Raw genomic sequence first — 14,832 nt, forward strand, 5'->3', positions numbered from 1 at the left:
CACCAATGTCCAATCGATCACTTTGTTCAGTCCCCCTCAGCCAGTCCCCATACAGCGCTCTATTTTCCCGCTCCGCATAATACCTCCGGGAATTGCAAAAAAAATTCAAAGAGTACAGTCCATTATGACGGAAAAGTATTTAGCTTGTTTCACCTGTTTGACTATATCATCACTTCTTTTGTCTCCAATCAGTGCTATGATTTTATAGATGGTTGGGTTAGTGTTGCATAGAGTCATTGAGCATCCTGATGGCCTGGGAGTAGAAGCGGGGTCACAAGTCATCAGACTAACAAAGGGCTGCTCTCAGACTGGAAGGTGTTACAGTAAGTGAGGGGGAGGGGGGGGGGGGGGGGGGTAACATTGCTTTCTGGGTAAAGTAGTCATTAAAGAGTTAATGGCTCCAGTTTCTTTGAGGCCCTGTAGCTCTGGAATAAATTGTGTGTTATCATGATTCATAAGACATAGATTGAAAAGTATCCGCCTGATTTGATTTGTACAAGTGATGGCTTATTTTGAAGGTATGAACCTGTACTTTCATATCATGTAAAAAAAAATTGTCTGCTGGGTCACATATCACAAAATAGCTCAGACTTCAGAGGGTTAACGCACTAACATTATGGCAAATGCACTTACCATCTTCTCCAGAGTCAGACAAGAGGATAGATACCAATTTCCTCTCCCTACGTTCAGTAGAAAGCTACTGTATCTGGCTGCGGCCTAGCCTAGCTTAGCACAAAATGTATGGAAGCGGATACGGACCATTTTATTTGCAGTGTTGGTGTAATGCTTTTATTTATTTTCGGACATCACAATGCCTCGTTGAGGCATGACTGTGAATCTAAAACGTAATTTTTAATGAGACAAATATTGTCATATTTATTATTATAATTATTTTATTCCGAGGATGTCTCTAGAATGTACGTGAACCATGATTCCTGCCAAATAAATAAATAAATAACAAATAAAAGATCATAGCGCACACCAGTCTCTCCGACTTACGACTGCTCTTCTGTGCTCGTAAATCCTGCTCTTCCGGAGAAGGAACCGTTTGTGAATGCCAAAATCGGCCCGAAAAGGTTGTAAGTGGAGCTACGATGACATTTTCTCTTAACTTTTGTTGTAAGTCCGTTGGTGCATGAGGACCAATGTACACAATTTGTTGTTGTAATACTACTAGTCAACAGAGTGCACTGTTACACTTCCAGTTTGTGTTGGAACCACTGTATCCAGAATGGCAACTCCGATCAGAGAGTTATTTGTATTCATAACAAATGAATCAGTACAGGTGATTTCCATCCTTATAAAAGTTATAAATAAATGAAAATGATTAAGAATGATTGAGAATGGTTTATTCTTCATGAACACACTCTCTGATGTGACAGCATTGTAACATGTCCTGGCAAGTCACCACATGCATCTAACACCATAGATATATATAGAACACTAGATAGCTTACCCGCGCTGCCGGCCAATGGAGAGCGACGTCGTCGTAAGGCCGCCATCTTCCTCGAGTCAGCCTTGAGTGAGGGTGAGTGATCTGCACAGACAAAAATACTCAGAACTCGCTGAAATATTGACGGATTTACAAACGGGTTGGTTTGCTATAAACATCAAATATGTAGTTATGATACTGCATACTTATAAAAAAAAAATTTTAAGATGTTTTTTTTACAAACCGCTTGAATCATAGCCACGTTAATAATGTTTGTAATAAACCAAACCGTTTGTAAATCCGTCAATATTTCAGCGAGTTATGAGTATCTTTGTCTGTGCAGCTCACTCACTCTCACTCAAGGCTGACTCGAGCAAGATGGCGGCGGTTCAGTGACGCTGGTGACTCCGCCTTAAGCTATCTAGTGTTCTATATATATCTATGTCTAACACCACACTAGGACCCATGGGCTGTCCAAAGAAGTGCCTGACTGGAAATAATAAAACCCAGCATAACTATGGGGAATTTACAACAAGTACAATAGACACAATACATGCATACAATCCCAAGTCCAAAAAAGAGAAAGATAATAATGTTGTTTAAATTCTTAATATATTTGATGTCAGTGGAGGAAATATATATGAGGGGAAAGGGGTAGCAATAGCCACTGTCAATCAGATCCCACCACCAGAATCTACAGCAACCAGATACAACCCCCCCCCCCCCATCTAGTATTTGAACATAGTCAATAGTCACAGTGTGAATCACAGTAATAGTCATGACCATATGAATTTAGGGCATGGAAAAGTGGCTTTCCCCGCAACCACTTTTGCCCCCTGCTCTCACATCTGCTTGGCACCATGGTAGAGGTACCGCCAGTATGGCACTTCTCTGCTCTATCCTCTGTGTCATCAATAAACATTATGTACTTCAAGTGCCTCATGTTGTCATTCGCGCTGAACCAGTGCAACTTTTATGTCAAATTTCAAGTGTGTTTTGGACGTTGCGGCTCAAACTTGGCTCAAAAAGAACAAAATAAACCCTTGGATTAATATATCCTCACTGCCACTGCTTGTCCTTGTCCAGACCATGAGCCACAAGCCGCTGTTAATTTTTAACATTTCAATCAACTGTAATAACACCACATGGTATGAGTCCAGCTGGCTTTACTCGGATGACACATTCAGCAGCATGAAAGAGTCGATGGCTTTCAAACCTAGTTAATTTGTGGAAGATCACTTGGAGGTGATGTTTAAGTGTCTTTCTCTTATTTAATGTCCCTTGGACTTCTTGCAAGACTCAGCTGGTGGTTCCAAATTGTCTTGTCGTTATGAGAACAGTTGCTATCTACATGGCGGCTGGGTGGTGCAGCGGGCATTGCACTCGTCACCAACGCAAGAGACACCGGATTCGAATCCGGCTGTCGCCGTTGCCTCCGGCTTGGCCCGGCCGTCATACTAACTCAATTGGCAGAGTTAGCGGGAGGGAAGTCGATGGGGTGGTAGTCTGGTCGTTGTGAACAGTGACTCCTACAGGTCGGTTGGGGGGCGCCTGCACAGCAAAGTCAGGAAAAATGGCGGGGGCAGTGTGAGCCTCCCACACACGTTACACCTTCTCGCCAAATGAGAGTCCGTGCTGGCAGGTGACAAGATGTGACAGGCTGCCTCCACGTGTATCGGAGGGGACATGTGATGCAAGGCTTCTATCCTCCCTACAACCGGCCAGTGGGGGGCATATGCTAGCAACGATCAGGACAGGGGAGGGGAGAATTGGCACGAGAGGTAAAATTGGGATGGGGAGAAAAATCACAGAAAAAGAAAAGGAGGAGAAAAAGTAGATCAGTTTGCTATCTGCTGTTCTCCTCTTGAAAGCTGTCATCATTGTATGGATACTTGGTGTAAGGCACTATTAGACGGCCCTGTAATGCAAAAGCATATTATTCTGTACATGAATGCATTGTGTTTATACTATTTGTTGCTGTGTTGTTGCTCCTATTGCAAATAATTAAATGTTTTTACATTGTCAATGCTTTTAGTTCCATTGCTCTAAACTATTATGTTACAAATGCATTACATAGAGTACAAAAGGCATATTCAAAATAAATGTGTTACTAAATTAATTGCAAATATTAATTATAGGGAAATAAGGGAAAATAATATTGTCAGTTCCTGGTACTGTAAGAAAAAAAGCTGCAAGAAAACGGTAAATGTCTGGCATCAATGGTTGCCAAATACTTACTGTCAAATTACAATAAAATCAAATACATTTACAGATTACAACCTTTATTTAATGGTTAATATTTTGATAAAAGGTAATTTATTGTATTTTTATGGCATTTACACTTAAAGTAGAAAAACAAAAGTAATCTGTAAAATAATACAGTGAATCTCCTGTGAAAAAACATTAATTTTTTACAGTATAAGTCTTTTTTTGGAGATAACGTTTTTATCAAAATCAGTAATATGTAGGCAAACAGGCTGAGAGAGACCTGTTGAGGTTTAAATGCATCTAGTGTTTGCGCCCGAGTTCATTCGTTCATTGTTTGCTAAGCTGTTCAGTTACACATTAATGTTAACTCATTTTGCGGCCCTAGTGGTTGATATCTTCACGCTGGTGCACACTCTGCCCCACCCCAAGTGGTGATGTCAGAGTACCTCTTTCACCCCCGACTAGACAGACTTTGATAATGCCTCCAAAGAGGTACTCTGACATCACCAAATTGGGGGCGGAACAGAGTGTGCAGCGTGGTGAAAATATCAAGCACTAGGGCATGAAATTGACCATGTGTCTACTTACACGTTAAAACCGTTATTCTAGAGAGCACCCAGGACACAAAATCAAATCTTTTATATGATTTTGATGATGTACATACATCACGATGCATAATGCTGCCAATTGACCTATCTCAAGCCCCACCCTGAACAGTAATGATTAGGGATGTTCGATATTGGCTTTTTTACCGATATCCGATATACCGATATTGTCCAACTCTTAATTTCCGATACCGATATCAACCGATACCGATATATGCAGGGTTCCCCCCCCCCCGAATAATTTGAGGTAATTAACATTACATATCTCTTGTTGTGGAATTAACACAACATTATGCATACTTTTGACAATAAATAAAATAAGAATTAGTTCTTACTTGCTTACCTGGGTAAGTACAGGTTGAAATTATTTTTATTTTTTTTTGTAAACCGATACCGATATTTTCCGATATTACATTTGAATGCCAATATCGGACATCCCTAGTAATCATTGGAGGATGAAGGAAATAGGGTCTTGTGTAAATGAAAGCGCCGTGCTCAGCCCTGACTCCTCTCTCCAGGATGCTGTTCTTCACGGACTACGGGAGCGTGGCCAAGGTGGAGCGCTGCAACATGGATGGCACCAACCGCACGCGGCTGGTGGATTACAAGACGGAGCAGCCCACCGCTGTGGCGCTGGACCTGGTCAAAAAGCTGGTGTACTGGGCCGACGCCTACCTGGATTACATCGACGTGGTGGACTACAACGGCAAGAACAGACACACAATCATACAGGGGAGTCAAGTGAGTGTTTCTCTCTCTCTCTCTCTCTCTCTCTCTCTCTCTCTCTCTCTCTCTCTCTCTCTCTCTCTCTCTCTCTACCTACCTCAGTGCATCGTCTTAAATTTATCGTTGATCTTTGTTATCAATACAGATTTTTTTTTAATCATTAACAACAATCAGCAATCAAAATGTTTAACAATTGATCTAATCAATTTGATTAAAAAACCCATGGTTAACCATCCACGGCATACTTATTTTATTTCTTTTTTTTATTATCTTTTTCCCCCTTCTTTTTTCGTTTTTCTCGCCTCCCAATGTTCGTCGTTATGCCAATTCCCACTCCCCTTCCTGGTCGTTGCGCACTCTACCCCCTACCGTCGGTCCGGGAGGGCGGAGACTATCACATGCTTCCTCCGACACTTGTGTAGCCAGCCCACCGCTTATTTTTCACCTGGCAGCGCGGACTCTCACTGGGAGAGTGTAACGTGTGGAAGGTCACACTACCTCTCCCAGATCCTTCCCTTGCTGTGCAGGCGCCTCGACCGAACTGTAGGAGTCGCTGTTTTACAACGACCAGGACCCACCCACGCTGGCTTCCCACCCGCTGACACTGCCAATTGTGTTAGTGTGGACGGTCGGCCAAGCCGGAGGCACCACAGCCAGATTCGATCACACTGGCTCTGTGGTGGTAGACAGACGCTTAGTCCGCTGCGCTACCCGGCCGCCCCCACGGCATACTTCTCAAGAATATGTTGTGTCTACTTCCTTTTGAAATTAGCAGTATTTTTACTTTATTTTAACTCCTCTGGTAGACTATTCCACAACTTAACCCCACAGACAGATATGCACATGCTTTTTATAGTGGCGAGTTCTTTATTACATGATGAGGATTTTCGCAAAGAGGCTTTGGGCGATTTTCAACCTTAATCCTATCGTTCTGTTGTGAGGATGATTTGTTCTGGTGTGATAATCGGACACGTGTTCTGTGACACACCGAGACAAGTGCAGACCTCTAGCGAACTGCAGACTATTTTCAACTCAAGGGAAGTGGTTGGAATAGTGTCTGCAGTTCACTAGAGGTCTGCTCTCCTCTCTGTGACATCACCCGGAGAAATTTCCAATGCAGCTGAGCTCTCGAGACGCAGAACACATTGGTGAGTTACATTATCACACGTCCTCCTCACGACAGAACAATAGGATTAAGGTTGAAAATTGACCAAGTGCCCCTTTAAGTCCCATTTGTTAACGTTGTATGTTATCGCCACATGTCAGGAGATATTTTCATAGCTTTTCATCAATTGTTATATCATTATGCAACAGCTATACAATTTCTCCTAAACACCAAAATCGAGAAATCTTTTGAACGTGGGATGTGTAATTAAATCTGTATCAAAAGCCCCTTTACACGCAGGAGAAAAAAAGATGGCTGTTCTGTGTGAAAGGGTCAGACCTGCATTTTGTAGACTGCCTTCTGACCTGATCATGAAACCGGCAATAAGCCTACTTTTGCTCTCTGTGAAAGGTGCAGAGAAAGACATGTCTCTCTTACACATTACTTATGATAATGGAGCAATGATGGAATTACGCTACAGTATATCAGGAAGACAATCACACTGTGCTCCCTTTTGGTCATGTCTACCGTTAATCTTGATCATGAACTGGTTAAGGCTATATATGCACTATGGATGGAAATACATTCATCACTAAGCAACTAGGTTATAACTATTGATCTCCTGCTGCAGCAGCTTGATTTGCATTTAGCACTGAAAATGTATTTAGATGGTGATTTGCATGGCGGGAGTAATATTATCAGATGACCGATGTGTTTTTAATTATGTAATTATTTTGTATTTTATTTTTTAATTATTTTTTTAAACAAACATATAAACAAACATGACAACACACGATAAGATATACAAGCATTATTAACAGTGCACATCCAATGAAATCACCATTTAGTTAAATGTCTTATACACGATATACCCCTAATACCTGCTATCTAATACCCACATATGCTCTAGCTCGTACCCCCCGCTCCCGGACCCCCCATTGGATAATCCATCCATTATCCCTCGCTCCTAACCAGACACTACCATTATATGCTAGCTTTTATTCTCTCCACCACTTCTAACCACATTGTCATTTTGGATTCATTGAGACCCAAAATTCTTGCTGTAGATATTTCTTGATAAATCACATCGAGATATGTAATAATCCAGACCTTTCGGCACATTTTTTCCGGTTGGAACTATCGTGATGCTATCAGCTTTTTAGCCACTGTGATACCCGATAAAACCAATCTCTTTAGCTGTGGATGTACTGCACACTCAAAAACATCATTCAGCAGTAATACAGAGGGGTGTACAGGTATATTCAGAGTTAAGAGATTTGATAATTGCTGGGTCACCTCTTTCCAGAATATCTTAACTGGTGGGCAGTCCCAGTACATAAATGTCACCTCGTCCCCATTTGTACATAAGGAGCATTTGGAGTCTTGTTTAAGACCCATTCTGTTCAGTCTTATAGGAGTCAAGTATGTCCTGTGAATATAGTTAAGATTGATTTGTTGATGGTCCAGGTTCCTTGATGTAAATCGAACATTTGCCCAGGCTTCTTGCCAATCAAAATCTTTTTCCAGGTCTGGTATATCCCTCCTCCAGACTGAGTCTAGGTGGAGGGTTTCATACGAGGACGTTAGTAATTGATGATAAAAATCTGAAACAAAACCTCTCGATGTCTCTCTTTCATAGAAGAATTTGTGGTATCTGTGGTGTTCAATTGGTATCTTTAATGGAAAACTGTGAGCCTTCAAACATAACAATAACTGTGCGTAAAAGTAAAATGTGGACTCGGTGAGATTACATTTTTTGCGTATTTCTTCATAACTACATTATGTAATTATGTAGTTAGTTAATTACAGTAGCGCTGACATTTTACTTTTGACTAATTACAGACAACTTCCAGAATTATTACTAATGACTAGACAACAAAACAAAACAAACAAAAACAAAAAAAAACAAACAAAAAAAAAGAAAACACACAAAAACAAAACAAACAACAAAAAAAATCAATTAGGGACAATGATGCTGAAACTGAACCAAATTGTCACTTGAAATTTTCCCCCATAGGGAAAAAAAAAACCCTAAACGATCCAAAGTTCTGGGCGTATCAGAGAGAGAGACACCGGAGAGGCACTGTAGAAACCGTAGTCCTGAGAAGAGCGTCTCTAGCTTCACCTTTCCCCGTGTGGTACAACACATCAGGCCTTTGTGCGTGTCCGACAGACTCCAGTCAAAGCCTATCCCGTGGATAAACAGGGCCGCCCTGTCAGCTGACCATCCTCCTTCAGCCTTATCACATTTGCTCCTACCGTCCACCAGTTTTATATCACATGGCATCGATGATGTCGGGGGCCGAAAACAGAGCAGGGGGATCGAGATGCACTCTGGACCGACATCCTCATCAGACAGTATGTTACCCTTGCCTCCCCGTCCGAGGCCGCCTTTTCCTCCCTGGTTCAGATGCCGCTCCAACATCACCTCCCACTCCCCCGTGCGGAGACTGGCTGCCCCCAGTGACTTCCCATCGAGCAGTCTGATTCGAGAGCTCAAGACCCTGATGAAACCCATTCCGAACATCGGGTAGAAATTAACCAGCAAGCTTTACCATCACCCTCCAAGGCTGAATCAGGAAACCGTTTATTTCGGCGTAGAACGTGATGAGCCCCACAGTCATACCTTCCAACCCTTGAACAAGGTACCGGTGCCGGTAACATAAAAAGACGGCAGAGACAACATCCCCCATGACGACTCTGATGAAAGGTCTGCCGAAGGAGTAATGCGTGGCCTTCCCATCGGGCATGAAAACGATACGCCCCGCTCCTGTCTCTGAATCCTCCATAGTCCCAGTCTTTAGAAATTCCACAAATGTATAAGAGTACATGAGCTGAACAAAAAAAATTCCCAGCCTCCTTGCCCCGGTAGCGGGACACCTTGAAACGTCCAGCCCTAAGTGATAACACACCAGTCCCGCCAATAAAAAAACTCTCATTTAGAAATAAAAAGGTAAAACAAACAAAAACAAATAAAAACAACAAAACTACACCGATTCCACTCCAGCCTCCACCACACTGGGGCTCTGCAGCACCTTCTGCACAATCTTTCTCATCCTGTATATATCTGTGTCAACAAAACGACCATCTCCTTTAAACCTCATATGTTCCTTTGCTGCCAAAACAAACAAATCTTTATCCGGAAAAAAATCTTTCACCTCTACACTCTTCCTGTTCTTTGTCAACTTTAAAAACAGTTTCATTGCATCCAGTGAATAGGAAAAACCATCGCTCTCATAGTCATCATCATCAACACACATCTCCGCCCATGATGCCCCCTGTGTACTCTGCGTACTGCTAAGTTCTTCCGTCACACCTGTCTTTGTAGCTTGAGAGCTCGACAACCAAACTACCTAAATCTTCCTCTTCTGCCTAACAACCCCCACCCCGCCGTCCCCCTCTCCCATGTCAATATCCTCTACTTCCTCCACCCTGACCCCCTCAACAGCTACAGCCACCCCAGGTACACTCCCCACATCTGTAACCCTTCCCGCCACGACCCCCCCCCCCCACATTTTCATCCCCATCATCTCCCCTTTGTATTACAACAGGTCCACTCGCCACCTCCGTAATCCTTCCCACCACTACCCCCCCCCCCCACATTTTCATCCCCATCATCTCCCCTTTGTATTACAACAGGTCCACTCGCCACCTCCGTAATCCTTCCCACCACTACCCCCCCCCCCCCACATTTTCATCCCCACCATCTTCCCCTTGTATTACAACAGGTCCACTTGTCCCCTCTGTAATCATTCCCACCACGGCCCCCCCCCCCCACATTTTCATCCCCATCATCTTCCCCTTGTATCACAACAGGGCCACTCGTCCCCTCTGTAATCCTTCCCACCACGACCCCCCCCCCCATATCTTCATCCCCATCATCTCCCCTTTGTATTACAACAGGTCCACTCGCCACCTCCGTAATCCTTCCCACCACTACCCCCACCCCCCCCACATTTTCATCCCCACCATCTTCCCCTTGTATTACAACAGGTCCACTTGCCCCCTCTGTAATCCTTCCCACCACGGCCCCCCCCCCCCCACATTTTCATCCCCATCATCTTCCCCTTGTATCACAACAGGGCCACTCGTCCCCTCTGTAAAAACAACAAAACTACACCGATTCCACTCCAGCCTCCACCACACTGGGGCCCTGCAGCACCTTCTGCAAAATCTTTCTCATCCTGTATATATCTGTGTCAACAAAACGACCATCTCCTTTAAACCTCATATGTTCCTTTGCTGCCAAAACAAACAAATCTTTATCCGGAAAAAAATCTTTCACCTCTACACTCTTCCTGTTCTTTGTCAACTTTAAAAACAGTTTCATTGCATCCAGTGAATAGGAAAAACCATCGCTCTCATAGTCATCATCATCAACACACATCTCCGCCCATGATGCCCCCTGTGTACTCTGCGTACTGCTAAGTTCTTCCGTCACACCTGTCTTCGTAGCTTGAGAGCTCGACAACCCAACTACCTAAATCTTCCTCTTCTGCCTAACAACCCCCACCCCGCCGTCCCCCTCTCCCATGTCAATATCCTCTACTTCCTCCACCCTGACCCCCTCAACAGCTACAGCCACCCCAGGTACACTCCCCACATCTGTAACCCTTCCCGCCACGACCCCCCCCCCCACATTTTCATCCCCATCATCTCCCCTTTGTATTACAACAGGTCCACTCGCCACCTCCGTAATCCTTCCCACCACTACCCCCCCCCCCCCACATTTTCATCCCCATCATCTCCCCTTTGTATTACAACAGGTCCACTCGCCACCTCCGTAATCCTTCCCACCACTACCCCCCCCCCCCCCCCACATTTTCATCCCCACCATCTTCCCCTTGTATTACAACAGGTCCACTTGCCTGGTCTGGAACCAACAGTGTGTGAGTGAGTGAGTCTGGAACCAACAGTGAGTGAGTGAGTGGGTCTGGAACCAACAGTGAGTGAGTGGGTCTGGAACCAACAGTGTGTGAGTGAGTGGGTCTGGAACCAACAGTGAGTGAGTGGGTCTGGAACCAACAGTGAGTGAGTCGGTCTGGAACCAACAGTGAGTGAGTGAGTGGGTCTGGAACCAACAGTGAGTGAGTGAGTCTGGAACCAACAGTGAGTGAGTGAGTGGGTCTGGAACCAACAGTGTGTGAGTGGGTCTGGAACCAACAGTGAGTGAGTGAGTGGGTCTGGAACCAACAGTGAGTGAGTGAGTGGGTCTGGAACCAACAGTGAGTGAGTGGGTCTGGAACCAACAGTGAGTGAGTGAGTGGGTCTGGAACCAACAGTGAGTGAGTGAGTGAGTGAGTGAGTGAGTGAGTGAGTGAGTGAGTGAGTGAGTGAGTGAGTGAGTGAGTGAGTGAGTGAGTGGGTCTGGAACCAACAGTGACTGAGTGAGTGGGTCTGGAACCAACAGTGAGTGAGTGGGTCTGGAACCAACAGTGAGTGAGTGGGTCTGGAACCAACAGTGAGTGAGTGAGTGAGTGGGTCTGGAACCAACAGTGAGTGAGTGAGTGGGTCTGGAACCAACAGTGAGTGAGTGAGTCTGGAACCAACAGTGTGTGAGTGAGTGGGTCTGGAACCAACAGTGTGTGAGTGATCTGGAACCAACAGTGTGTGAGTGAGTGGGTATGGAACCAACAGTGAGTGAGTGAGTGGATCTGGAACCAACAGTGTGTGAGTGAGTGGGTCTGGAACCAACAGTGAGTGAGTGTGTCTGGAACCAGTAGTGAGTGAGTGAGTGGGTCTGGAACCATCAGTGAGTGTGTGGGTCTGGAACCAGCAGTGAGTGAGTGGGTCTGGAACCAACAGTGAGTGAGTGGGTCTGGAACCAGCAGTGAGTGAGTGAGTCTGGAACCAACAGTGAGTGGGTGGGTCTGGAACCAGCGAGGTCACATTTCAAAATGCCACCTTTTCAAAAAGAAAATCTGTAAAAAAAAAGAAAAGGTTACTTTTTTTTTTTTACATATTTTCTTTTTAAAAGGTCTTTGTATGAATAGTAATAGTCCATAACTAAAAGCTTCGACAGTGTGTTACAGGAGCGTTCCCGTACCACACTGTCGAAGCTTTTAGTTATGGACTATTACTATTCAGACCTTTTTCAAGCATCTCACACTTGTGAGTCACCCCTCCCTAATAAAAGAAAAGGGCTATTTCAAGCGCCTCATTGTGGGTGCAGGTGTTCAGGGTATAATGAAGCCTGTACTTCATAAGGCCTGTGGCCTCTGTGGCTATGGTGGAGGAGCGTCGTTGCATTTCATGTCCGTGACAAAAGGCCTCTCCCCGCCCGTCCCGTTCGGCTCCCTTTGTGTCGCTGTTTTTGATTGCAAACGGGATGTTTTCAGATGAATAACTATATAAAAGACCATTTGGATGATGTGTTCCGCACAGCTGACATTATGTACTTACATTTGTATTGTCAGTCACTCCGCATAATTTGGCAAAAGAGTGTTTGCCCCACGCTGTAGAGTAGGTTTGAGTGAAATTTGAATATCCTCACTCACATGTTAAAACAAACACTTCGATCGAGAGTTTCAGAATGGATAATTCACATCACTTGAGGGCTATCTTCAATCTTCATGTAGCTCTTCACACGAGTAATTAAAAATAATGAAACAATTTAAACTTGCATCCGCATATTGTAAATTTCACAGTCGTGGTGGGGGTGAAATGTGTTATTTTTATGTGTTGTTTTTTACGTGTTATTAAAAAGGTGTATTTGCGTATTTCTGCATAATGTAGTCCTTAAACAGTATTGTAATGGTATATATTGGGTATGGCTGGAACGCCAAAATGCTTGTGGATCCAATGAGCCCAGCTGTATTCATGTGTGATGATGTTAGTCCCCCATAGTTAGTCCCCATAGTAGCCATAATAACTGATTGTATACATTCTCAGAACAGAAGTACTTGCCATCCAATCGTCAAAAAAATGCGATACAAACAATCGACAAATAACTTGTATCTGCATATTGTAAATGTCACAATCGAGGTGGAAGCGAATCCCTCCAAATACTACACCCTCTCAACAGTAGGTTCACGTATCCGTACCGAACCGTTTCAGTACTGGACCTTAGGTTCAGTACGGCTGTGTACCGAACGAATACAACGGTATGTTAACTAGGGCTGCAACTAACGATTATTTTGTTAGTCGACTAATCTGTCGATTACTTTTTCGATTAGTCAACTAATCTAACGATTATTTCTGTCACACCCTCCATCCCTGCTTCCTGTGGGCGCGGCTCCTTTTCAGGGCTCCAGTGCATGTTTTACCTCACGTGCTCAAGTCTGCACATCTGTTAATGTCACCCTCCCTCTGCCTTAACATGATCCCATAGCCAATTTAAATAAGGACTCATGAAACATTTGAATTTGGATCTTAATTAAGCTACTTGCTTAATCAAATGTATTTTAATAACAAATACAAGAATCAATCATAATGAAAACAAATTAAATAATACAAATGAAAGTGCAAGTTTAAATGTAAAGATAAAAGTAGCAGCCTCTGCCCCAGCACTGCGGTTCTGATGGGGCTGTTAACCTGGTCCAAGAGGGTGACGTGGATCCACTCACTAGGCTCCACCATCTCCAACAGCTGTAGAGGGAGAGGAGAGGAGGAGGATGAGTCAGATCAGACAGACTTCTAGGTATTTTGTTTGCTGTGTGTGAGTGAGAGGAGCTGTGTGTGTGTATGTGTGTGTGTGTCTTACTCTGATCTCCTGCAGGGGAACACACCATTTACAAATGACAGCGTCCATAAAGGAACCTGTGATTGCATTGCTATAGCAAACAGTGGAAGTTAGCACTAGCTATCTTAACTTACCTAATTAATACTCCAGTCTGCAAAAATACGACACTTGGTGCTAATTCACGGAGCTAGCCAAGCTCTAGTGTGCTCTAGTAGGCTGTAAGCTTGGCGCCGTTTAGCTAACGTTACATACAGCTGGTATGGACACGCAGCCTCAACAACATATTAACTGAAATAGCGTTCGCTTAGCAATCATTATCCATGAGACATTCTGTTTTCTAGGGATGCACCGAATGGGAAATTCTTGGCCGAAACCGATACCGAAAATAGGAAACAGTTGGCCGAAAACCGAATGCCGAAAGGCCGTAAATGATTAATATAAATATATATATATGTTTTAATTTTTTATTTTATCTACCTGATTATGGCAAAAGACATGATTATGGCTAAACTTAATATTAATAATCACTATTATGGGCCCATAAAACATTTATTCAGCACTTTTGAATGCATACATTAATTCCAGACTGTTAAAGACTACAACGATTGATGACGACTTCCTGTCCTCGCATTTCCATTTCCTGTTTAACGATACATTTTCAACAACAGATTGCTGCTAATTAAACACTTCATTTAAACGGAGTAACGTTAACGTTATGTCGAGTTCATACGTGTAGTGTAGTATGAACTCGTCATAACGTTAACATTACTCAGTGTCCACTGTTGCTGCCACCGTTGCGTCGCAGATGGATGGTACACTGTTAGCTCCGTAGCTAATCCGCTCCTAGACTACTGATAGCAGTACCGTTAACGTCGGAGCTGATCAATACTCCGGTTTTTTCTAATTTAGTTTAGAACCGAGTTTCGGGGGGCATCCCTACTCCCAAGAGGAGTTAGTTATCACAGGCTGTAGAATGCAGGAAGAGCTGCCAAGCTGCTCACGTTACATGTTGCGCATGCTACCGGTATGTCTGTAGTCGCGTTTTGATGACGTCATCACACGTTATTTGACTTTC

At 43.8% G+C, this 14,832-nt stretch overlaps 1 protein-coding gene across 1 annotated transcript in view; it reads left to right on the forward strand.

Annotated features, from left to right (window-relative positions):
• Positions 1–14,832, forward strand: part of lrp1bb (low density lipoprotein receptor-related protein 1Bb) — a gene marked incomplete at its 5' end in the record, with an annotated part of 1,188,884 nt that overhangs the window by 469,823 nt on the left and 704,229 nt on the right. Inside the window, 1 exon segment of the mRNA XM_084314368.1 lies at positions 4,764–4,986. Within this exon segment, the coding sequence (XP_084170494.1) occupies positions 4,764–4,986 (223 nt within the window).

This window comes from Notolepis coatsorum, assembly GCF_963971535.1.
Source record: "Notolepis coatsorum genome assembly, chromosome: 5".
In the NCBI taxonomy this organism is placed as follows: Eukaryota; Metazoa; Chordata; class Actinopteri; order Aulopiformes; family Paralepididae; genus Notolepis; species Notolepis coatsorum.